We start from the raw sequence: 22225 nt of genomic DNA, 5'->3' as shown, positions 1-22225 counted from the left end.
CTGGCTGTTCTACTATTGCCAATCTCTGGAGAGCCCTTGGACATTGACACCTTCAGCGTGAATTAGAAGCCCCTGGCAGTTTGGCGGCCCGTCGAGATGTTTGTCGTGCCGCTTCGAACTAGTACTATACCACTGGCATGCGTCTATGACAACGCCACATATCTGTGGTGATCCGGCAACTGGCCAGGCAGTCAACGTTTCAACGACTTCTATCGCCCTGCTCCGCAGACGAGTACATAAGGCTGCCACCGCATGAAGAAGCTCAAGATCCGGCATCCGAATGGTGCCACACGAAGGGCATGTGGGCCACAGCGCCAGTGGTACGTGTCCGGCCCGCCATTAGTCGGTACGCAGGTGCCAGTGTGGCCCACGCAGCGTTGCAGTAGACGTTCATATTGCGCGTAAGTTGTAACTTTATCGTCCGTATATGTGTGCGCCCTCAGGGTTCATGCATCAGGGCTCAGGGATTTTGAGTTCCCAGCTTTATCCGGGGTTTTCCATCGGACTCCCGTGCGGCCACTGGCATTACCTGTCTGCTTCATGATATGAACTGCATGGTTCAATCGAAGCGAGCGACGCAGGATCGCAAGGCATTCAGATGCCCCCGACGTGGTCAGTGGTGAGTCGAATGTTCAATGGGGCTGGGCGCCAACTGATAGCAGTGTCTCGTTCGTGCAGGCGAATGCATGGGGCAGTCTTCGGAAATTCACTTCAGGGCTACTGTGGTTGATTCCAGCTATTTCCAGTGTGCCACGGATGTTTTTGACACCATCGCATCGTGTTAATTTCTGCACGGTCTTCAATTCAGGGTCACTACACGACGTACAGGACACAAAAATGCAGGTCCGTCCGACCGTTCTGCACCATATAAGGTGCAGTACCCGACTGCGACGCTACAGCGATATCTCTTCCGCATTCTCGCTCAGGCTAGTTGACTTCAACTTCATTTTCCTCTAATCGTCTCTTCAATTACCGCGAAAGCCTACTAGGTCTCATTACTGCCTGATCCCCGACCCAGCAGTCACGTATCGTTTCACGACGACATGAACAGCCATATGATACAGAATTTGACGCATCCTCACATTGGTGTAAGTCTTCGTAGTGAACTTGCTGTCAAGGATGGCAGCGATGATATATGATACCTCGCCCTAGGAGAAAATTCACGACACGATGCACCATTTGCAAGATGTCCTACATCATCACACTGTAAGTCCTCGTAGTGGACTTACTATCGAGACAGCAATGATAATGCGCTCTAGGGGAAACATCCCAAAGAGACCACGCATGAGAAAGCGCCAAAAGATGAACCTGTGGGACCCGACGAAGATTCGTGTCCGCTGGACGAGCTGAAGAAGTGCAAGGAACGCTTCGATGGCTGGAAATCTGAACTCGAGCATGCGGGGTGCGTAACACAGCCACAAGTCGAACGTACGTCGACGTGAACTGACTCCCGAAATCACAGACACAACAGTGATCAGGTGGAATTTGAAGACATTCTCGCGGCAATCCTGGAGGTGGGGAAGCATACGGATAAGACACTCGAGCTGTCCAAAACAGCTATCGAGGGCCACAGGAAGCTCTGCAAAAAGATGGCAACCCGGCTCGACGCGCCTCAAGAACCCGGAGACGATGTGGTCTGCACAGGGGAAGAAGTCCGGCGGTCGTTCGACGCCTTGTTTCCGCAGATCGACGTTCTGCAGGCAGCCTTGCACAACATTTCTACGAAGCTCGCATGCTTTCCGGTGAATAATGCGGAGAGTCCGGGGACGACACACCACTGGTGGCGTGACATGTGGTCGAAGCATCATGAGAAGTTCTTCCATGCACTCAAGATCGTCGTGATAATCATCGTCAAGGCCGTGCTGGTCGTTGTCACAATCCATCCTGCCGGTCACCTCGTTCACGGGCTCGTGACAGCCATCGCCCCCCATTTCGAGGAATGGGCCGAGAAGGAATTCAAGAAGGCTGGTGAGAGTGAGTCGTAACATCTTCCAACCATTTTACTCCCTATGCGTCGCCGGTCTCACATATCGCTGCACAGTCATGCGAGGCTGGTTCACCAAACATATGTTCCATCACCACTCCGCCGATGTCAAGCACATCGTGGACTTGATTCACAACGAACTCCCAAAACAGATCGAGGACGTCCGGAGGAAGGTGGGAGAGTCCCGCGATAGATTGAAACAAGAGGCGGAGAAAGTCGAGGAGCAGCTCATGCTGAAGACGTCACAAGAACACATGCACATGGAGCCGGATTCAGAGCGGGCGAAGGACGCGGCGGACAGGATGAGACGCATGAGCAATGGTGCCCACGTCAAGACTTTGGGCAAGGTGCACCCGGAGATGCATCATCTTTGGAACTTGCACTTCTACAGCAAGGAATCTGACGAGGGGCCGCTATTCATTGTACAGCTCACTGCACGTTCGTGAGCCTCATACTATATGCGCTGAGAAACGTCTGGTCGCTACATAATCGCTATCTCGTGTTGATATTTTCATTTTGCGTTCGCCCGACCGTGTAGGATACTAACCACAAGACGGCTTGGCGGATCGTTAGCGTATTGGTACTGTACACAGATACTTATACAAAGACGTCTCACAACTGAACCGGGATGATCACGCAACACACCGCGCGGTACTGTCCACCCTATGTGAGTCGCACCGACTCATCACCAGCACTGGCACTAGCACTCTTCAAGGAGGTTATCGCTTACGATATCAGCGCTTTCTTGCAGACAATCACGTCAGCTCGAGCAAAGCTCGAGTCTGTTGAGTCTCACCAACATGACAGCGAGTCATGGCGCGCCCAATGTCTCCTTCCGCGATGGTGCACTGGAACCTGTTTTAGCTGCGATGTTGCATTCAGCATGACTCGATTCAAGGCTCTACTCACCGTGACTACGACAGGCGTGCACCGTGCCAACATCTGTCAACTGCGCACGTACCGAAACACGCTAGCACGTCTTGCCTTACGGGGACAGTTGATTGAAGCTCTGTCCATAAGAGGCATTGCGGAGCAGTGCAACGGTATCTAGATTATTCGCAATCTGAGGGTAGGGTACATTTGGGTACGGGACAGCCGGAAGTGATACATACCAATAACTGAGAAACGCGGGAGTACGGTGACCAAGATCAGATATACATGGAGGCAGATAGAACGACGAAGGTCCGGCTGCGAGCGCAGCATGAGAGTCATGACGGAAACATAAACGAGAAAGAGACAGAGTGGGGGGTGCGTGGGCCACCGCACGGACGCGTCAGCCGTCCGGCCCAGTGCCCGGGCACGAAGTGAAGCCGTCGTGTATGCGTGTATGCGTGTATGCGTCCGGCACGGAGGCCCCGCCGGATGAGTCATACGGCGTTGCAGCTGCGGGGCTGGCAACAGGTATGCTCAAACGACGCGACACGTCTCAGCCGGATCGCCCGACGGATCCGGGCTGCTCTCTCGCCCTCGCACTGGCAGCGTCGTCCTGGCCGGCGGCGTGGACCGGCACCGCGTGCGGATTGCGCGGCCACGAGAGCGTGAGCATCCCCTCCGTGAGCGACGCGCGTACGTGCCCGACCTGCATGCGAGGAGAACACCAAGTCAGCCGCGGAGGAACCGAGGTGGGGCAGCACACGACGTACCTGCGTGCCCAGCGGGAGAGCGAGCGTCCGCTGGAACGTGCCGTACTTGATCTCCTGGGTCGTATACGCGTAGGGCAGGCCCTGCTGGGCATCCGGCCAGCCTGCGCGGGAGGCCGGCTCCGCCGACTGGGCGCGGGCGAGGGCACTCGTGGACGCCACCGGACCTTGTCCAGCATGGGCGGGGTCGGGGCTGGGGCTTGCGGCGAGGCTGCGACTCGGGGTGCGCGCGAGCGAGCGGAAGCGTCGCTCGCCTTGCACGACGAGCAGGCCGTTCTCTATCCGCACGGAGAGGTCTTCTTGCTTGAGTCCGGGCAGCTCGAGAGTGGCGACGATGTAAGCGCTCGCAGGCTCATCGCAGAGGTCCATCCTGGGATGCGAAGTTAGGAACAGGACGTATAGGTCAGCACAGAGCGACTCACCGAGGCCGTAGCAGTCTGTCCGTGGGCGGTCCGGAAGGCTGTCTGGCACGGTGGCGCAGGAGCTCCCGGACGAAGCTTCGGGCGAGGATGCGGTCAAGCTCCCGAAAGTTGCGCTCCTGATCATGCTCGTTCGACAACTGTTGCATTCTGGCCATCTTCGGAGAGGCAAGGCGGGTCATGGAGAGGAGGCTGGTCGTAAGTCGTAAGAGCGAGAACGGGAGAGGAGGAGTGTCAGAAAACAAAGGGGCGGATCGGTGTCGCCACTCGAACGAGCTCGGGGCCTTATATACGGCCGGTGACTCGGTGTCGGGGACCTAGCCGGGTGCATCGGCAAGTCAGGAAACAACAACATGCCATGAGTCAATACCGCGGTAGTCATGCTCCGAACACGAGAGAGCAGGCGGACAATGCAGTGCTTCGCAGCACGGACGAGAGCCTCGCGGCGAATGGGAGCGCCTCCACGTGCAGAGGGGGCGGGGCGGCGGTGGGATGCGCCGCGGACCACCGTAGGAGGCTGTGCGCCATTTTGACTGCCGCCCTGCTGCGCACGTCCCCGTTCGCGGTCCGCGGCATAGCTCAGTCAGCCAGCGGTGGACTCCCTTGGACTCCGAGTCCCCACGAATATCCTCGAGTGAGAGCGGTCCTTCCTGTCCGAGTCGCAATTGGTCTTTGGAGGGGCTTCGACATGGCTTCGACACCCGGGCTGTTGGCTGTTCTGATGACTCATCAACACACAGCTTACTAAGCTCGGAGAGTGCTATCGTTGCCATTTCGGAGCCCGAATATCACTTACGCTGTGCTGTCTGAGATCGAAATGAATTTGACGCGTAGATCCATCGGCTGGCGCAGTAGACCGACTGCTGTGCTCACTGCCCCTTCTTGCCTCCGTCGCATCGCGTCCCCGCCTCGGCCCACTGACACGAGGATTATCCTTGGAGATCACACCCGATGAGGAACGCGCATTACCACCTGTTTACTCCTGTGATCGCCGGCCTCTCGCTCCTTCATACGCCGAAGCCGCTCAAACGCCTCAAAGCGATGTTCCTGTCAGTTGCTCGACAGAGAATGCGTACAACTGTACATACTGCTGCGGACACGACTCATCGAGGACAGTGGGTAGCGGCGTAGGAGGCACTACCTAGGTTGGTTCGCGATGCGATCGTATCGTAGAGTCATGACTTGCCACTGCTGGGCAGCCTTCTGGGCATCCTGAGGGTTCGTCCGCATCCTTTTAGTACGAAGCGCGACTTGCGTCCGCAAAAGTTCTTGGTCGGATAGAGTGGAAGTCATGGACTTCTGTGCGCCAGGGACGCCTTGTACCACGCGGTGGCGAATGTTGTCCAACAAGTCTCGAATCTCGGCGTTCTTCGCGGCAGCGCCTGCGAAGGTTGACGTTAGGTTCTGTCCAGCGGCCCGTGTTCTCATGAGACCGTGCATGACCTACCTGCGCTATCACCGGCAGAGTGGTCTCTACGGAGATACACCGAGCCAATGACTAGTTAGACACAATCGCTTCGAACTTAGTAGTATAGTACATGTGTATAGTTAGAGTCTACATAGGGCTTCGCCCTCAAATGACCATAAACGGGATTACCAACCAACCAACCTGCGCTATCCGCAAATGACGCGAAGGCCGACGCAAAAGCGCCGTTGGGGGAAAACAGCCCAAGGCTTGCTAGTACCGCTCGGGCAATCGCCTCGACAGCACCCAGAAAGCGGTCCATGAGCCTACCAAACCACCCCTTCCTCTTCTTCTCTTCCTGCCCAAGCCTCTCCACCTGTTTCCTGAGATCCCCGAGAATCTCTTGCAACTCACGAATGAGTTCGCAGAGTTGTGCCGAAGAGGAGCGGGTATATTCCCCGGCGGTGAGGATGCGCTGATCGAATCTGAGCTCGCCGGAAGGGTCGTAACTCGCGTCCCGGAGATTCTCCTCGACGAGCGCGCAGAACTTGCGATAGTCATCGACGACGCGCAGTGCGGCGGTGAGCGCGGTGAGCGTAGTGCCCTGCGCGTTGTGTATCGCGGTCACCACCGCGGACGCCCCCGGCATCCGCTTCAGACTGTCCAAGTCATAACGCATGGAGGATCAGCGCAATTTAGCAGACAGGGAGAGATGATTACTCTAGGCTATCGATATCCTCGGCCCAGGCGTCGAACTCCGCCTTGCAGGCCTGAAGTTGGCTGACAGCTCGGCCGGCGATGTCTGGATCCAGGCCAGTGGGCATGACCTGGGACGCAGAAACAGTCAGTACACCCTTTGCAGACATCGGAGGTGTAGCGGCAGCCTGGTATCGAGGGACCTAGGAGTAGTCGACCCGCAGCGTGGGCAGGTGCGGAGGTGTGGAAGGGCAGCCGCACGAATGACTCGCGGACCCTGCATACTATATGCGCCCGCGTGCTAAGGCTCAGTCGATAAAGCTTGCGGCCATGTACACGAGGCTTGAAGTCCCTAAAGCTCGACGAGCAACGCACCGTTCAAACTCAATCATTAAAATGTGGTCATCGCGATACAGCGTGGCGCTTGCCATGTGTCATGGCAGCAACCTTGCATGGTACTGGTTGGGGAACACGATTGCAACGGTGGAAGCTACGCCTGGGAAGTGATTCATGTTTCCCCGTAGTGGGCTGAGTGTCAGTGTGAAGGAATTTTGAGTTTCATCGCTCACTGGCATGCACGTTGTACAATAGCTTAACCTATGTCGACCGCTCGTTGAATCCACAGGCCGACCTGTTTCTCATGCACAGTAGAGTGTGTAGTCGCCGAACTGTGTGTCCCGTGTATGTCGCCGAATGATAATTGTTCCCGCAATAGCTGCGACAAGACTGGAACACAGGTCGGTCACGACGGCAGCGAGAAACAACAGGTAAAGCATAATGCTCACCCGATCGCTCACCGGCTTCAGCTCTAAAGCTTATCCCCTTAGCACTCACAACGGCTTCGTCTCGCCATCTCGCCGCAACAATTGATTCTGCACGATCAAGAGGAGCGCATACAGCGTCTCGAGCCGCTACACTCGCGTAAGCTCTCGCCGAACAATTCAAGCGACACATCACACTCACAGGCATAGCCACGCCCTTCGCCCGGCCCATACGTACGAGCTCACCGAGGATGACCTCCACCTCTGTCGGGCGCCCGCTCTCCACGTCCACGAGCGTGCTCGCGCGGTGACTCGCGTCGGGGCTCGCGTGTATACGCGCCGTGTTGCGCAGCGTGTTCTCCACCACCTCCGGGTCCAGCCCCGGGCCGTCCACGCTGTCGGGGAAGAGCACCGTTCCGAGCGTGTAGACCTCCTGCATCGCCGCGCGGATAGCCGGGATGCTGTAGTCAGCGATCGCAGGTGACGCGCTCGAGATCTCGCCGGGTCGGAGAGTTGGTGTGGAAGAGGCGGACGGCGCTGCGCCGGGCTCGAGGTGGGGCGGGCGGAAGATGGCGGTGAGCGGGAAACGGGTGAGGGCGGCGGTGATGCCGAGGCAGGCGTTCCAGAAGTTCTTGCTGTACTTGACGCGTTGGATCTCGGGGACGATCGAGGGTTGGCTGCCGCCTGCAGCGAGGATGCGCTCGAAGTCGGAGAGGAGGGCGCTTTCCTCTGGCGTGTTCTTTGTGGCTGTCGGCGATGGGCGGTAGACACCCAGCGAGACGCGGTCCTAGATAGGATTGAGTCATAACTCAGTTGTGCAGCACGCGATAGGGCTGACGAAGTCATTGTGTTCCACGGGGGTGTGTTCCACGACGTTACCGCCCTTCATGCCCGCACCAATCCAAACTGCCGTGCTGATGATTCTCGGCTCCTCATTCGGCTTGAGCTTCTTGAGTGCCTCGTATAGGTCGACTTCGACGTTGAGTCCATTCTGCATCAACACGTATGTCGGTTGAGGATACTGATCCGAATATGGCGACGAAAGAAGGGGCGCGAGGAGGGCTGGAGTGCGGGTCAGCTCCGGGATTGCCTTGGTAGTGACTACCACGTAGTTATATGGGCGATCCGCTGCCTCTGCGACAGAGCGGCACACTGGCGGACGAGAGTTCAGAGCTATTTCTCAGGAGGGGAACGAGTGTACCCACGTCGGTCAGGCCTCCACCCTCGGTGCTCGCCGTACTTGCGGCTGAGGAAGTGTAGCCCATCATCTTCCGCCGAGGTCAGTATACGGCCGCTAGGCTAGGCGTATACACCACCTTTCACCGACTGGTAGTTGCTCCGTGCAACGACCGTTACATGCGCTTGGCCACTTCGCTTCAGGACCCACGAGTCTTCATGCGATCTTCCCTCTCAAAACAAACTCGAAGCGTGGATGATTCTGCGACTCACAGATGGCTCCTACTGCGCCGAGACCGACTACAAGTACTTCTCGCAGTTGCGATGACATGGTAGTAGCGGGTGTACTTTGCTTACGACTGCTACGCCGACGATGCCCCGTTCATCTGGCGATTGCATAACTTGAGCTTCGGGCTCTATGCGTTGGTAGCTTACGCTAGACTCACTCCTGAACATCGTACGCGAAACCTGTTGATGACCTCTGAAAGGCATAGAGCATATAGTCGGATTGGTCAACGACCGTGAAGGGGCGTAGGAAGGCAAGCGGCGCGCACCCGGGTCGCAGGCAAGGTCAGGGCGTATAGCGCGCGCTTGAACTTGGACCGTGACTGCCTCCAGCAGCACCGCGCGATCATAGCCTTTGCGTAACCTCCTCACAACGTCCTCAGCGCGCGTAAATCTCGACACCGTCAATCTCTGGTACCATGGCGGCAGTACCGGTGCTTTGTCCTCATCCTTGGCAAGGATTGCACGAGCAAGCCTGGTCAGTTGACCGGAGCCCAGTTTGACGCGGACACCTGGAAATCGCGAAAACGCAGTACTAAAGCATCTCGTTCTACGATTGCCTGTCCTTCCCCAGCATCAAGATGGACCGTGCGTCGTACAAGGAAATCACCACCAGGCGCAGCGTTAAGTACAGCTACTACTCCTCATCCGGCGACGCGTCCAAGCCGACCCTTCTGTTCGTGCATGGCTTCCCGTCGACGTCGTATGACTGGAGCAACCAAGTCGCGTTCTTCAAGGCGGAGGGCCACGCAATCATTGCGCCTGACATGCTGGGCTACGGTGGCACGGACAAGCCAGCAGATACAGCCCTGTACAAGCACAGCGCCGTGTGCGCAGATGTGATTGACATCCTGGACGCGGAGAACGTGAGCAAGGCGATTGTGATAGGACATGACTGGTGAGTCCTTCAGTTGGCAAGGACCTCGCTGCATGTCTTGTTGAGACGCGATATGGTCGCACTGCTGGGGAGACAGTACAGCGGGCTATATGCGTCCCAAGTTCAGCCAGAGCAATTGGCTCAGAGGATGCTCGCTATTGGTCTGTATATCCAGGCATACTGACCGAGTGCTTGGCTCGCAGGGGTGCACCTCTCGTAGCTCATCTGGCTGTACACTACCGAGAGCGCTTCCTCGCATTCGCATTCCTCGCGGTCGGCTACACACCGTCGTTCGCGAACTTCAACTACGAGACCGCCATGGCCACGGTCAAGCAATCCATCGGCTACGAGCCTAAGGGCTATTGGCGGTGAGTAGCTATGACTGGTCTCACGGCGGACCTCGTTCTGAAATGCGCCAGGTTCTTTGTCGAAGATGGCACTGACCAAGTCATGAAGGACCACGTCAGTGCTCCTGATCCCTATGTTCGCTGTCATCCCGCAACCGACTGACTGGATGCGCCACGTATGTAGCTGGAGTCGACAATCGGGCTCATACACCCTGCAGACCCTTCGACTTGGAAGGAAGATCTCTGCGTACCTGGGGCGGCGAAAGCGGCACTGCTTGCAGATAAGAAGATGCCGATAGCCACCTACGTGACTCCGGAGGTGAGTTTTCGTGCTGTAGCATCGTTCGCAACATCACTGTGCCCGCCCTGTTACCCTGAAACCACGCGGCTGCCCTGGACTCTTCACCGCCCAGTTCCTCTCTGCCCAATCCACCTCGATGCATCGCCGCCCTGTGATTCGTCTCCGGAGTATTCAGCATTTCTGAGGCCTCTATCGTGTTGGTCATCAATCAGAGGCTGGATTTGCACGCCGAACAAATCGGGCTGCTAAGTGCGTCTCAGAAGCGGTGGACTTGGTGGCTCCAAAGGGATGCGATCGACGCGCCTGTGGCAAGCCAGCCTGACCGTAAGTTGAACCGGGCAGCCACGTTCGGTAGAGTTCAATGATCTGGCAGGGGTGAACTTCATCTTGTATACCAATCAATCAGTACAGTACCACGAGCGTCTCCATCATACTCTGCATGTGTTTGGACGACCTTCCTGCCGAGCACCATTCTCCATGCTCCACCATCGCTTTGCCTCATCCATGATGGGCAACTGCCACCTGTACCTTGACCGCTATGCTCTCGTTTTCGGCGACCGAGGACTTACGCTGGCGTTTCACGCAGATGAAACAGCATCTGACAGACATGATCGTCAATGTTGGGCTCGGCGGCGCGCTGAATTGGTACAAGCTGATCCTCAGCGGTCTCGCCGCAGAGGACGACAAGGGCGAGATCCCAGCCGATTAACTGCTCGAATTCTCGCTCACACAGACGTAGTAGGCATCCCCCAGGAACGACTCACCCTTCCGCTCCCAGTGTTCTACGCTGGTGCGAAGCAGGACCCTGTGAATCCGCCTGCGCTTGCGCTACCGACGTTTACACAGCTGTGTTCAGATCTCACGGTGAAGGAGATAGATGCGGGCCATTGGCTCCAGCTAGAGGCCCCAGACGAGATCAACGAGGCGTTGAAGGAGTGGATCGAGACTGTCGAGAAGAAGGCGAAGCTGTAGGTTTTGGAAGGGGAGCGGCAATATTTGGGTGACATCTAGGTGCATGTACGATATCGGTGAGTGTCAAGCGTTATTGGGGTGTCAGTCGAACATGCTTAGCCTTGCTCCGGTGGGCGTAGGGAAGGATGATATGCAGCGCAAGGATACCAGGTAATTATGTACTCGACTTGTAACTTACACGAACGTAGTCCGTTGTCGTGATCCTCTTTGCTCGTGGGGACACCTCCGGAAAGGAAAAGAAACGAGCAACAAAGACCCCCCACCTTTTGGCGTGCGTTCGTGCAGGATGCATGGCGCGGCAGGCTGCTACGGGGGTTTCCTCGCACAGCATAGCTGTTAGCATCACTCCGCGAGGTATGGTCTCACCCATCAGCACACGCACGCTTCCCGAAGCCCGGGCCCGAGGCTATCAGTCCACGGACTCCGAGCTTTGCCCCGTCTGCTCGATAAGTTGCAGGGAACGCGCTCGATGAACAGACGCTCGAAAGGTCTGAATACGCGCCTTACAAAGCCTACATAAGCCTGTCCAATCGACCAAGCATCAGTGCATCGCACACCGCAGATATGGCTGCCGATATCCCACCGTTCAACAGCTCGTTCGCGTACCAGAGTACGCTTTCGCCGAACCCGCAGTGGACCTACGGTCAGAAGATCGCAGACACGCCGGCAGGTAAGGCATGGATAGAAGGAGAGAAGGCTGGCTGGAAGGTGGTGGACACCGCGAAGGAGGACAAGCTGTAGGTTTCTTTGTACTGTTCTTTCGATCCCGCGCTGTATCCTCACACTTCCTGGTGCGCAGGAAGCTGTATACGCTCATGATCAGCGGGATCGTCCCTCGCCCGATCGCATTCGTATCAACGTTGTCAGAGAGTGGGGCTGAGAATCTCGCACCGTTCAGGTGATTGCGAAATATTCCCGACAATGACATTGGCTAACCTAGGCACAACAGTTGGTTTAATATGGTGCGAATATATGATTCGAAGCGCAGATAAGCCTCTTCATTCAAACCCATAGGTCACATCCAGTCCACCCCTCGTCTCGATCTGCTGCAGCAACGGCCCGCAGCGCGTCAAGGACACAACGAGCAACATCAAGGCCACCAAGGGCTTCACTGTGAACATCATCAGCGAACCGTTCGTCGAGGCTGCGAACGTCGCATCCGTAGACGCGCCTGAGGGCGTGAGCGAATGGCCGATCAGCGGTCTCACCAAGGAAAAGAGTGTACGTGCCCCGGCACTTCGTCATGTTGCACTCCCCAGATATTCACAAAATATTCGCGCAGATTCACGTCAAGCCCGCACGCGTCAAGGAGAGCGCGTTCAGCATGGAATGCGAGGTACGTACAATCTCAACGCGTCAGAACAGGCCTAACAATGATGTCTTCACAGCTCTTCCAAGTTATCGACATCGTCGACCCGGAATCCGGCGCGAACACGACGACGATGATTCTCGGACATGTCAAATACATCCATGTGCGCAACAACGTGCTGGACGAGCGCGGGAACGTCGATCCAGCAAAATTCAAGCCCGTCGGGCGCCTGGGCGACATCTCGTACTCGCGCGTCGGTGATGGGTTCCGGATCGCGAGGCCGGTATGGGCTAATGAGCAGGGTGCGATCGAGAAAGCAATCGAGAAGCGCAATGAATGACTTGTAGAAGGTAGCAAATTGTAAGAGGTTGCACGTAGCGAACTATTGCACGATGCAAGCGGCCTCTTTGGGATTTATGCGTATACGCTGGACCATGTGAACGAGTAGCGTCATGCTGCTCCAAGTTGTCAGTAACTCTGGACTATCCACTCTGGGGAAGGGTCGCGGTACTCACTGAGTTTTGGTCATTGCGCCAGCCATCAGCCAGCATTTTGCGCGAAAGCGGGTATCGGCTAGAACGTACTCACTAACCTCTGCCAGTGGCCCATCGTGCGAAGGGAAAACTCGGCGCTTCCACCAGTATAACTCCAACTGCGGGAAGGAACGCTGAGGGATGCAGCGTAGCAAGGATGTTTGCAAGAACATAGTAGGTCGCTCTGATTCGGAGCTCATCGTGGCCGGATCCATGTGCCTATAATCATTGAGATCGGATCCTTCCTGGAGGAAAAATCATCATATATCCGCGGTCGTATGACGGGCTGCAGCAAGCGCGCCGCCGCTCAATAGTAGTTCAGCTCGAAGTCCTCCTGACCTGAATCTGCATCGACAACTCCGTCCCACTCTACACTCCCCACGAACTTCTCCAGCATCTTGACATCAGGCAGGTCCACGCACTTCGACCGCTTGATTACAAGTGTCGCCAGCGTCGAGGTCTCCTGCGCCCGAATCACGAGACTCTGCACCAGCTGCTCCGTGAAGTCTCCAGGCTCCCCGCGCCGAAACGTCTCCGTCACACCAAAGCTGACAGCCTCCACCTCCGCGCGCTGTAGCGTGCCCAAGCAAAGCCGGTCGCTGTCGTCCAACATCTTCGCCTTGAGCATGTCAGGGAGTCGGTAGGCCGCCAGTCCGGCCGTGCCGAGTGTCGTCAGACTGCTCAAGCCGCTGAACAGTTGCACCCACTCCTTCGTTTGGTCCTCGTCATATGTCGGCGGGATGATCCCGGCGACATGCAAGTTCCGCACGTGAGTCAGTGCAAGATGCTGGCAGAAGGCAATGGCGCATGGCGCAGACGGCTCCGCGGAAAAGAGGTTGGGGTCGCTTCTGAAAGTGACGATGAGTGGGAAGGAAACGCCGTCTGCGGGTAGTTCGTCATCCATAGAGATGCGCACGCGGAATGTAAGGGGTGTAGGTCTTCTCGGACGCCGTACTGAGCTAGCCAAAGCCTGTATATTGCAGGGGCGAGCGGTGTACAACGATGGGGAAAAGACGACGAGAGCAACGGGGCGCGTCAGCTATAAAACGGTCCTTCGGCGGACTCCGGGTCGCTGACTAAGGCGCTGACTAAACTACTTTACCATCGTCCTTACATCCTCCCCCTCCAGGAAAACGTCGTAGACGTCGACATAGGGCAGTGTACATAGAATATAGCATAATGTGCATAATGAAGACACCCGTCGCAGCTAAAGTCGACGGGGATTCGTAGATACATAATCATAATAAGTGGTGAACAAGCCACTCAGTGGTAGTAGGCATAAGCTCGTCGGTGCGAAGTGCGACGAACAACGGATACATAGGATCGCGAATACGGCAAACACAAACTTTTAGAAGGAGTATGGAGAGAGGACGAACCATCCCTCGGCATTACGCCGAGTCCCGACCAAGCGGCTCGACCGCCATTGCCTCTTCGCCGGCTGCGACGTTCGGAATGGGCTGCTCGCCGTGGCCAGTCGTGGGTTGTCCACCTGGTGCGACCTCGCCATCGATGTGCTCGGCCATCAGCGGGGCTCCAGTCGCGGTCGGACCCAGGTCTGCCGTTCGTAGTCCACTCGCTAGGTAGTCTCGGGCCCACAGGCAGAGGTGGTGAAGCACGAACTCCGGGGTGATGCCGCAGCGCGCCGCATGTACCGCGACAGTGGTCATCGTGACGTCAACCGTCACGACAGCCCCGTTCTGCGTCTCCGGCAACGGGGTGATATTGAGGGCCGGTTCGGGATTGACATTCGCAGCCTGGAGGTGTGCGACGTAGACCTGCGGGTCGGTGAACAGGGCGGCAAGCGTGTCGAAGATGGCCGACTTGTAGCGACGTCGGGTCGACGTGAGGGGAGAGGCGATGCGAATCATCATGCAATGAAGATTCGCGCGGTCGATGGGGACTTGACCGCTGTTGTCGCGCACGAGTCCGCGAGGAAGGCGGGCTCTTGGGTAGCGCGAGAAGTAAGATGCCCACTTCTCGGCTGGGTCGGTATAGCGCGGAGGAGTCTCGTGTTGCTCCTGGGACGGCGGGTTCGCCGTGCGATCGAGTCGGGGGGTGCGAGGGAAACGGTGGAGGTACCAGTCGGGTAGTCCAACCCAATGGTTTTGCAGGGCCTCTTGGGTCACTGAAAGGGGTTGTCCCACAGCGAGGGTGGCGAAGATCGCCCTGCGCCATTGCTGAAGCTGGCGCACGGCTGCGAGGCCTACAGCGTCGTCGATCTGCGCTCGACGCAGTGCGCCGTCGACTTCGTCGATGGTCAGAGGTACCTCCGACATGATGAGGGTCTGGTGGCGAGCGGGTCCACGGATACGCTCATTCGTGTTGAACCTGCGAGTGAGGCTATTGTCGAGGTAAGTATCGACAGAGGAATCAGTGTTGTAGGGGGCGAACCTATTGCGAATAGGTCCCAATCCTCCCCCTCCAGGAAATCGTCCACCGGTGTTTGCACGGGTGGCGAGTTGGCCTTCGAGCTCCGCGATGCGAGCTTGAAGTTGCTGGATCGTGGTTGCGAGCGTCGCACGGTCCTGTTGCGCATCCTCGTAGCCTCGTTCATAGGCTTCGCGTCGTGCAGAACGGGCGGCGGTGTCGTCCTGTTCAGTGCGTGCGACCTGGTAGTTGCGAGTACCGAGGGCGTCGGTTGCGTGGTGCAAAAAGGCGTCGCAGACGCCGCAGTTGCTGGCGTGCAAGACGGCGTTCACGCCTTCGTTGTGGCGCCACATCGCAGGCGCCTGTGCGATGTTCGCGACAGGGTTGGTGACAGGTCCATTGGCGACCTGCACAGTATGGATGTCGGCCATGGGGTGGTCGACGTCGGCAGTAAGGATAGCAGCAGACATAGTAAAAGAGGCGAGGGTAGAGCACGCACAGTTGAGCAATTAGATGGTTTGGTGAGCACGGCGTGATGGCGGCGTGCACTTTAATAGGCATCGCGTCGGCGTACAAGTTTCACGGCGGGATAGTCGCGAATGTTCGACGCGAGTTCAAAGAGTTTCTGGCGAATGTTGGTCGTCAGGTAATGGGGTGTTGGGCGGCGACTCCGGCGAGTCAGTCGCCGATCTAGATAGTGGAACTATCACCCGCCAGGGCGCATTGATCTTCGCGCGTGGCGGTCGGGTCCAGTATGTCGCGGCAGCTCTCGCCAGTCCGAGATACCTTGTAGCTCGAGATACCTGTCAAGAGCTTCAAGATCCTTGCAGTTATCATATGACTCCCAGAGGATGTCGCCATCGTCAAAACGTACCAGGAACTCAATACGTCGACTGACCCAGCGATGAGTGAGGATCTCATCGACTAGGTATTCCTGTTCACCGTCGAGTCCGAAGTCGTAAAATTTTGTTACGTCTCGGCCCGGGAACATGGTGTCGTCATTCGGCTGATGAGGCCGAAGGAGCGACGCATGGAAGGTCGGGTGAATGCGACGTTTCCGCAACACATCCGGCAGCTCCAGTGTGTAGTTTGACGTGTCGGGGTGTGCCCTGACAATCTGGTAGGGGCCTACATAGCGTGGGGCGAGCTTGTTAGCTCGTCCTTTCGGTAGGGATAGATTGTGAGTACTTAAGTAGACGAGTTTGCCAACCTCGTATCGAGGTTGGTCATCACCATTAGGGTTGTCGGCGCGTCGGCGACGGTTCGCATGCGTCGTCTGAGTGACGCGCGACTCGATGATTGCGTCATGGGCAATCAGCAGATTTTCGACTGCGCGGTCGGCAAATGCTCGTACTCCGGGCATCGCGGGCGTGTTTTCGAGCGTGCGCATGATCCGGGGCATGTATCCGTAGGTGAGCTCGAATGGTGCGAACCCGGTCGAGGCATTGACACTCGAGTTGATCGCAAACTCGACAAGGGGTAGGCGGTCGACCCAGTCGGTCTGATCAGGTCGAACAACGCTTCGCAGAATTTGCGAAATGGTCTGGATAGCACGTTCCGAGACGCCGTCAGTCTGTGGATGAAATGCAGTCGACATGAGTAACTTATTACCCATGAGTCGATGAAGTTCATTCCAGAACTTCGACGTGAATTTGGGGTCTCGGTCCGAAACTATGGACTCCGGAAGACCATGTAATCTGACTACTTCCTTGAAGTAGAGCCAGGCGAGCTCGGAAGCTCGTACTCGAGTCGTAACAGGAATCAGATGCAGGTGTGAAGTCAGTCGGCATATAATTACCCATAGGTAATCAAAGCCTCGTGACGAGGGGAATGGGCCGACGAAATCCATCCCAACAGACTGCCAAGGTCGCAATGGGATAGGCATGCTATGTAGCAGTCCAGTGGGCTTCTGGCGCGAAAATTTGGACATCTGACAGGTGCTACAGCTCGCGCAAAATGCGGCTATGTCCTTGCCAATGTTGGGCCACCAGTACCATCGCCGGACGTAGTCCGACGTCCGTCGGGTACCCAGATGCCCGAGCGCAGTATGCGCCTCGTCGAGGATAATTTCAGGTAGTAGTCGACGACGTACCTTGACTCGAGGTATGCATAATACCTCAGTTTCTGGGTGTGGCTTGTACCAAAGCAACTCGTCATGTACGAGGAACATACGGTGATCCTCGGGGTGGTCCATAATGGCCTTGAATAAACGATCATTGGCATAGCCAGATCGCACGGTATCTTGCAGGTCGAGGGTTTGCTGGACAACCGTGTCGAGCGGTGGTCCGGCAATTGCGGAATCAATTGCGGTTGGGTCGTCCTGAACGGATGATGAGTCTGCGTCCGAGTCGGACGCATCAGGGCCTTGCGGGTAGTGAGCCGCAAGCTCCTCGGCTTCGCGAACTCGAGGCTCGACGTGTTCAACAACACGCTGAGCTCGGATCTCTGCGAGTCGAGCATCAGAAAGTGTCTCACCGTAGGGATCGATCCTTATGTCCGCGGAGACATAGTCCTGTGGCTCGTGTAACACGTCGGCGCCCTCACTAGAGAAGTAGCGAGAGAATGAATCAGCGACAAGGTTCTTGGAGCCTTGGACGTACACAATCTCAAAGTCAAAACGACTGAGGTATTCCGTCCAACGCTCGAGTCGTGGCGCGAGCTTCCGCTTGTCTTGTATGAAGACGAGCGCGCGATGGTCAGTGACGATCTTGAAATGTCGTCCGATCAGTTTGTCTTCCCATTTAAGGAGTGCTTCGAGGACGCCTAGGGCCTCCATCTCGTAAGTGAAGTACGCGTGCTGCGCGGACGTGAACTTCTTCGACATGAAGCCAGCCGGGCGGCAGTTGTCCCACTGAGGGCCCTGGCCATATACAGCACCGACTCCTGATGTAGATGCATCAGTAATGACCCAAATGGGGTCGGAATTCCTAGGATCGATTGGTCGTAGGATGGGTGTCTTACACGCGAGTGCCTTGATTTCGTCAAAGCACTTTTGATGAATAGGTCGCCAGTCGAATGACTGGCCATTTCGTGTGATGCTCGAAATTGGACCTGTGTATGCTGCGAGGTTAGGCATGAAGTGAGCGAGATACTGCACAAGGCCGAGAAAGCGCTGTACTTCATGGTAGTTCCGAGGTACAGGCCAGTTGCGAACTCGGGCCATTTTGTCAGTATCTGCATGGAGTCCTTTCTCGTCAATGATGTGTCCGAGGCAGTCAACTCGTCTCGCAAATAATGCGCATTTGTTGACACTGAGGTACAGTCGATTTTCACGAAGCCTCTTGAAAACCCATTCAAGGTGTCTCTCGTGGTCTTCGAGAGTGTCTGAAAAGACAAAAATATCGTCCAGATAAACATGGACAAATATCCCTATGGCATCGCGGAAGATCGATGTCATGAGGCGTTGGAACGTAGACGGGGCGTTCGCATCCCCTTGTTGCATAACAAGGCTGTAGAACGTACCATAGATCGTCGCGAAGGCGGTCTTGTGGACGTCCTTCGGTTCTACTAACACCTGTTCATAGGCGTTTGACATGTCGATCTTCGAGCGGTATCGAGCGCGGGCAACGTCATTCCGGATCTGGTCTTGATCCGGAAAAGGCGTTACATCCTTGATGGTGTTCGCATTGCGCTGGCGAACGTCTGTGACGGTGCGTAGTCCGCCGTCTTTCTTCGCGAGGCAGAGCATTGGTGCTGCTTGCTCTGTCTGGCACTCTTTCCACCAGCCATTGGCGGTGTAGAGCTGTATCTTCTCGAGCAATTTGGGCTTGAGAGAGTCTGGGCACTTAGGTAGATAGTAAGTGTACCGTTTTCGGTCATCAACTAGGGGTATAGTGTGATTGACCTCTCGTACCGGGGGTAGTCCAGGTGGTACTGGACCGAAGAGTTCAGCGTATTTCGTCATGAATTGCTCGCGGATCTGTGTGATGCGCGCTTCGTCTGCAACTGGAGTTGACTCATTAGCAGTAATACGGTGGAACGAGACGGTTTGTAGTGGGTCGGGTGACGCACTACTGTCCATCTCGGCTAGTCAATATGAGGGATTAGGCGGGGGCGCAGACGGAGCAGGCGTCTGCTGCGATGTATTTGTGACACTCCGGCGAGAAGGGAAGGTACGTCGCCGTCTATTTGCGGCGTCCTCCTCCTCCCGCGGAAGCAATGCGGGTATCGCAATGTCTCCGATGCAGATTGCCGACTTCGCGAAGTCAAGGCATACACCGAACTTCCGCATGAACGGTGTGCCGAGCACTGCATCGTAGCGGTCAAGATTCACAACATCGAAGTAGACCTCACCTTTGAATTGACCCCAGATCACGGGTACGTTCGCGCCGTAGTTGATGCGTGAACGGCTTCCGACACAGCCAAGTTGAAGGATCGCCGGGTTTTCGAGTTCAAAAGCTTCGATACCAGCGACTCGCACGAAGTCGGGGCTTATGGAGTCAGTAGTACTTCCGGAGTCGAGGAGTACTAAGGCCTGCAATCCGTTGATTGTCAGGTAAGCGGTAAGGCATGTTTGGTCATACCGAGTTAAGTCGGGTCGACGACCTGTTACAGCGCGTCGCACGGTTGCACGTGTTGCGAGGGGCTGTACACTCGAGTTGGGCGCGTCGGGAATGCGTCCAGTACGAGCCAGCATTGCTCGTAATGCCGGGTATGGCGGAGGTGGGTCATGCATGTCTGCATCTTCTCTGAGCACTTGTTCGGCAAGTGCAATGGTCGTGGCAAACGAGGGCTCGTCTAGATAGTTGTAAGATAAATCTGGTATGTTCATGGAACCTACCAACCAGTTTTGGTTGTCCAGTCGATTGCGAATGCGCTCGCGATCTTCTGCGCTTGGCCGGTAGCGCTCGAGGCTGCGCAGCAGCTCGTATCGTGTCCAAAGGAGTTCGCGGCACAGCGTGCGCAAGCGGCCTGTAAGCGCGAGAGCATACGTCTCTTCGTCAGTGAAGTCCGGGACAACATGATCAGACTCGGGTATCTCTTCAAGAGATGGTATCGAGTCGTCAGAAGAGATCGACATGGCGTCGGGCTCGCCTAACCCAGTGGCAACTGCAGCGTCCACTGGTGCAGGTCCCACGAAGTCCTCGGCTATGTGTTCATAGCTTATACCACTGCGTTCAGAGACGGCTTCAATTGATGGGCCTCGACGCAGGATCTCGCGCACTGCAACGTTGTCTATCGACTCGAGGTCGATGTTGTCAGCACCATTACTAAGCGCGCGGCGCCACTCAAGCTCGAAGACACTGTCCTGCGTGCTAACATCGCGAGGAATGTGGAAGATACGAAGCCCATATGACGTATGGTCTCCGTGTGAGGTCTCGGTGTGCTCCACCAAGTCATTATCGACCTGCGAAACCTCGATGCGACGCATTGAGCCGTAGTATACGACATTGTCATCATCCTCGAGTGCATCCTCCATCATGATGTACTCATCAGGATCATACTGCGATCCATCCATGGCGAGGTACTCGTCCTCTAACTGGGCGAGTACTTCGTCCTGGTTATCGGCATTGGCTGCCTCGGCCGCAGATGAAGGAGCATCCGGCGTTGTATCCGGCGACACCTCGGGCGCCTCGACAGGATTGTCGGGCGGGAGGACCGACTCGTTTGCGTCGGGGTCGTCGCGATCATCGACGATACGCGCCGCACGGAAGTTTGTGCGAGGTGGATGAGGGCAGTCCTTCGAGAAGTGTCCCTCTTCTCCACAGTTGAAGCACTTGCGCGAGTGCTGCGAAGTGCCATGTGCGTGAGAATGAGACTGGTGCGACGCACCCTGCTGGCCTGACGAACGGTTGCCCGAAGCAGGTGCAACACCACCACGGATGTTTGAGGTCGGCTGAGACGATTGTTGCAGTCCCTTAGGACGAATCAGCGGCGCACCTCCGCCGCGAGCTGCAGCAGCCAAGAGGTCAGAGCGACGAACGAAACGAATGAACTTACGAGTGCCCTGTTGGCCACTACTTTGCCCTCGGCTATCGCGATGGTTCGACTCGACACGACGGTCAGTGCTTCGCGTCGAAGGGTTGCTTGCAGTATTGGGTATAGTTGTCGCAACCCGCGCAGCGTGTTTTGAACGGTAGGCCGCGACTTGCTTATTGTTGTGTTCTTGCTGCAGAGCAAGACGTCGGAGTCGCTGTAGAGGAGTCGACTCGACGGACACGTTTTTGGCCTGGAACAGCGGCACGCCGATGTCGCTGGGAAGCGCCTCCGTGAACACGCGTGCGAACGTGTAGTCGTCAGGTGGTATGGGCATACGGGCCGCATACTTCGTGAGATAGTCCCAGAGGCCGTTAATACCACCTTCTTTAGTGTATTTAGCAGCGTAGAACTTGTCGGCTGCTGTGCTGGCAGTCGCATGGTGTAAGAATCTATCGAATAGACCACAGAGTGCCTCAAGGAACGTCCAAGGCCTTCCGTTCGCGGTAGGTGCATCGATGGTATCGTTATACCAGTCGGCAGCCTTTCCCTTCAAGAACTGGCCAAGTATATACAAACGTTCTTTGTCGAGTGTCGGTCCACCTAGACGGAAGAGACTCATCCAGCGAAGTAAATTTTTGAGCCAGTTTTCGAACTGCTCGTAGTCGTCAGTACCATCGTACTGCGAGGGTGTGGGTATGTTCTTAATATTCTTGAGCGCATTGCTGTCAGGCATGCTTTCAGACAGTTTTTCGCGGACTAGCCTTCGTATCATACGAAGGCCTTCAGCTCTGAAAGTGTCATCGTAGTCCGGATCGTAGGGGTCACGGACTCGTCTATTGCCAGTGCGTGTATCGTACAAAGGTACACGTCGGTCAGCTAAGTATGTGGGACTACGGGTGAAGCGACGTTCATCTCGGCGCGGGGGCTCGCGCGCGTCCTGCTCGTCATCTTGAGGGTCTTGCTCGTCGTCGCGATCGTCCGACCCATTGCTTCCATCGTCGCCATCGGGTGGTCCGCCAGGTGGCGGAGGTGGCGGCGGAGCGGCTCCACCTCGTTGACCATCCGCATCTGGATGATCTCGGGGTGGCCTAGGGTCTCGCGGCGACGGTTGGCGCGGGTCACCGTCGTAGTCGTCCCCCGGGTCGTCATCGTCATCATGAGGACCCGGGTACGGCGCGTAGGCCTGCTGATTGGCGTACGGATCACCTCCGTGTCGTTCCGCAGCCTCGCGCCA

The 22225-nt window shown here is 56.5% G+C and overlaps 7 protein-coding genes across 7 annotated transcripts; 3 read left to right on the top strand and 4 right to left on the bottom strand.

Moving 5' to 3' along the window:
* The first annotated feature begins 689 nt into the window (after positions 1 to 689).
* B0H18DRAFT_48512 (uncharacterized protein) lies at positions 690 to 2521 on the top strand. The gene is made up of 6 exons (XM_048038255.1): positions 690 to 843; positions 900 to 1088; positions 1153 to 1206; positions 1260 to 1402; positions 1463 to 1974; positions 2042 to 2521. Exons 2-6 carry the CDS (start codon positions 1044 to 1046, stop codon positions 2428 to 2430), a joined length of 1143 nt encoding a protein of 380 aa, XP_047887998.1. The 5' UTR covers positions 690 to 843; positions 900 to 1043; the 3' UTR covers positions 2431 to 2521.
* An 889-nt stretch (positions 2522 to 3410) lies between these two features.
* B0H18DRAFT_1123897 (uncharacterized protein) lies at positions 3411 to 4225 on the bottom strand (the record flags this gene model as incomplete). The annotated part of the gene is made up of 3 exons (XM_048034768.1): positions 3411 to 3563; positions 3628 to 3994; positions 4047 to 4225. 3 exons carry the CDS (start codon positions 4223 to 4225, stop codon positions 3411 to 3413), a joined length of 699 nt encoding a protein of 232 aa, XP_047887997.1.
* A 955-nt stretch (positions 4226 to 5180) lies between these two features.
* On the bottom strand, positions 5181 to 6314 carry B0H18DRAFT_958579 (uncharacterized protein; the record flags this gene model as incomplete). The annotated part of the gene is made up of 4 exons (XM_048042705.1): positions 5181 to 5425; positions 5491 to 5541; positions 5653 to 6107; positions 6169 to 6314. 4 exons carry the CDS (start codon positions 6312 to 6314, stop codon positions 5181 to 5183), a joined length of 897 nt encoding a protein of 298 aa, XP_047887996.1.
* Positions 6315 to 8677: 2363 nt separating this feature from the next.
* On the top strand, positions 8678 to 11033 carry B0H18DRAFT_1036447 (Alpha/Beta hydrolase protein). The gene is given in 10 exon segments (XM_048030361.1): positions 8678 to 8840; positions 8941 to 9264; positions 9447 to 9611; positions 9663 to 9705; positions 9775 to 9913; positions 9927 to 9928; positions 10484 to 10580; positions 10634 to 10920; positions 10942 to 10945; positions 10997 to 11033. 7 exon segments carry the CDS (start codon positions 8948 to 8950, stop codon positions 10861 to 10863), a joined length of 993 nt encoding a protein of 330 aa, XP_047887995.1. The 5' UTR covers positions 8678 to 8840; positions 8941 to 8947; the 3' UTR covers positions 10864 to 10920; positions 10942 to 10945; positions 10997 to 11033.
* A 382-nt stretch (positions 11034 to 11415) lies between these two features.
* B0H18DRAFT_1214839 (uncharacterized protein) lies at positions 11416 to 12747 on the top strand. Its single transcript, XM_048036600.1, has 7 exons — positions 11416 to 11600; positions 11663 to 11761; positions 11813 to 11825; positions 11878 to 12084; positions 12146 to 12199; positions 12252 to 12639; positions 12710 to 12747. Exons 1-6 carry the CDS (start codon positions 11428 to 11430, stop codon positions 12510 to 12512), a joined length of 807 nt encoding a protein of 268 aa, XP_047887994.1. The 5' UTR covers positions 11416 to 11427; the 3' UTR covers positions 12513 to 12639; positions 12710 to 12747.
* Positions 12748 to 13012: 265 nt separating this feature from the next.
* On the bottom strand, positions 13013 to 13609 carry B0H18DRAFT_1123892 (uncharacterized protein; the record flags this gene model as incomplete). Its single annotated transcript, XM_048034767.1, has 1 exon — positions 13013 to 13609. The coding sequence occupies one exon, from the start codon at positions 13607 to 13609 to the stop codon at positions 13013 to 13015; it is 597 nt and encodes a 198-aa protein (XP_047887993.1).
* A 484-nt stretch (positions 13610 to 14093) lies between these two features.
* On the bottom strand, positions 14094 to 15542 carry B0H18DRAFT_958577 (uncharacterized protein; the record flags this gene model as incomplete). The annotated part of the gene is made up of 1 exon (XM_048042704.1): positions 14094 to 15542. The coding sequence occupies one exon, from the start codon at positions 15540 to 15542 to the stop codon at positions 14094 to 14096; it is 1449 nt and encodes a 482-aa protein (XP_047887992.1).
* Between the last annotated feature and the right edge of the window lie 6683 nt (positions 15543 to 22225).

This window comes from Fomitopsis serialis, assembly GCF_022376445.1.
Source record: "Fomitopsis serialis strain Sig1Antser10 chromosome Unknown B0H18scaffold_109, whole genome shotgun sequence".
Taxonomy (NCBI): domain Eukaryota; kingdom Fungi; phylum Basidiomycota; class Agaricomycetes; order Polyporales; family Fomitopsidaceae; genus Fomitopsis; species Fomitopsis serialis.
This window is presented reverse-complemented; position numbering and strand designations above follow the sequence as displayed.

Excerpts from the sequence above, each read along its gene's own strand:
- B0H18DRAFT_48512 (XM_048038255.1), top strand. The coding sequence starts at position 1,044 with ATGAACAGCCATATGATACAGAATTTGACGCATCCTCACATTGGT. Across the intron at positions 1,089-1,152 it reads TGACGCATCCTCACATTGGT|GAGAAAATTCACGACACGAT; the intron begins GTAAGTCTTCGT and ends ACCTCGCCCTAG. Across the intron at positions 1,403-1,462 it reads TCTGAACTCGAGCATGCGGG|ACACAACAGTGATCAGGTGG; the intron begins GTGCGTAACACA and ends CCGAAATCACAG.
- B0H18DRAFT_1036447 (XM_048030361.1), top strand. The coding sequence starts at position 8,948 with ATGGACCGTGCGTCGTACAAGGAAATCACCACCAGGCGCAGCGTTAAG. Across the intron at positions 9,265-9,446 it reads ATTGTGATAGGACATGACTG|GGGTGCACCTCTCGTAGCTC; the intron begins GTGAGTCCTTCA and ends CTTGGCTCGCAG. Across the intron at positions 9,612-9,662 it reads GAGCCTAAGGGCTATTGGCG|GTTCTTTGTCGAAGATGGCA; the intron begins GTGAGTAGCTAT and ends GAAATGCGCCAG.
- B0H18DRAFT_1214839 (XM_048036600.1), top strand. The coding sequence starts at position 11,428 with ATGGCTGCCGATATCCCACCGTTCAACAGCTCGTTCGCGTACCAGAGT. Across the intron at positions 12,085-12,145 it reads GTCTCACCAAGGAAAAGAGT|ATTCACGTCAAGCCCGCACG; the intron begins GTACGTGCCCCG and ends ATATTCGCGCAG. Across the intron at positions 12,200-12,251 it reads CGTTCAGCATGGAATGCGAG|CTCTTCCAAGTTATCGACAT; the intron begins GTACGTACAATC and ends ATGTCTTCACAG.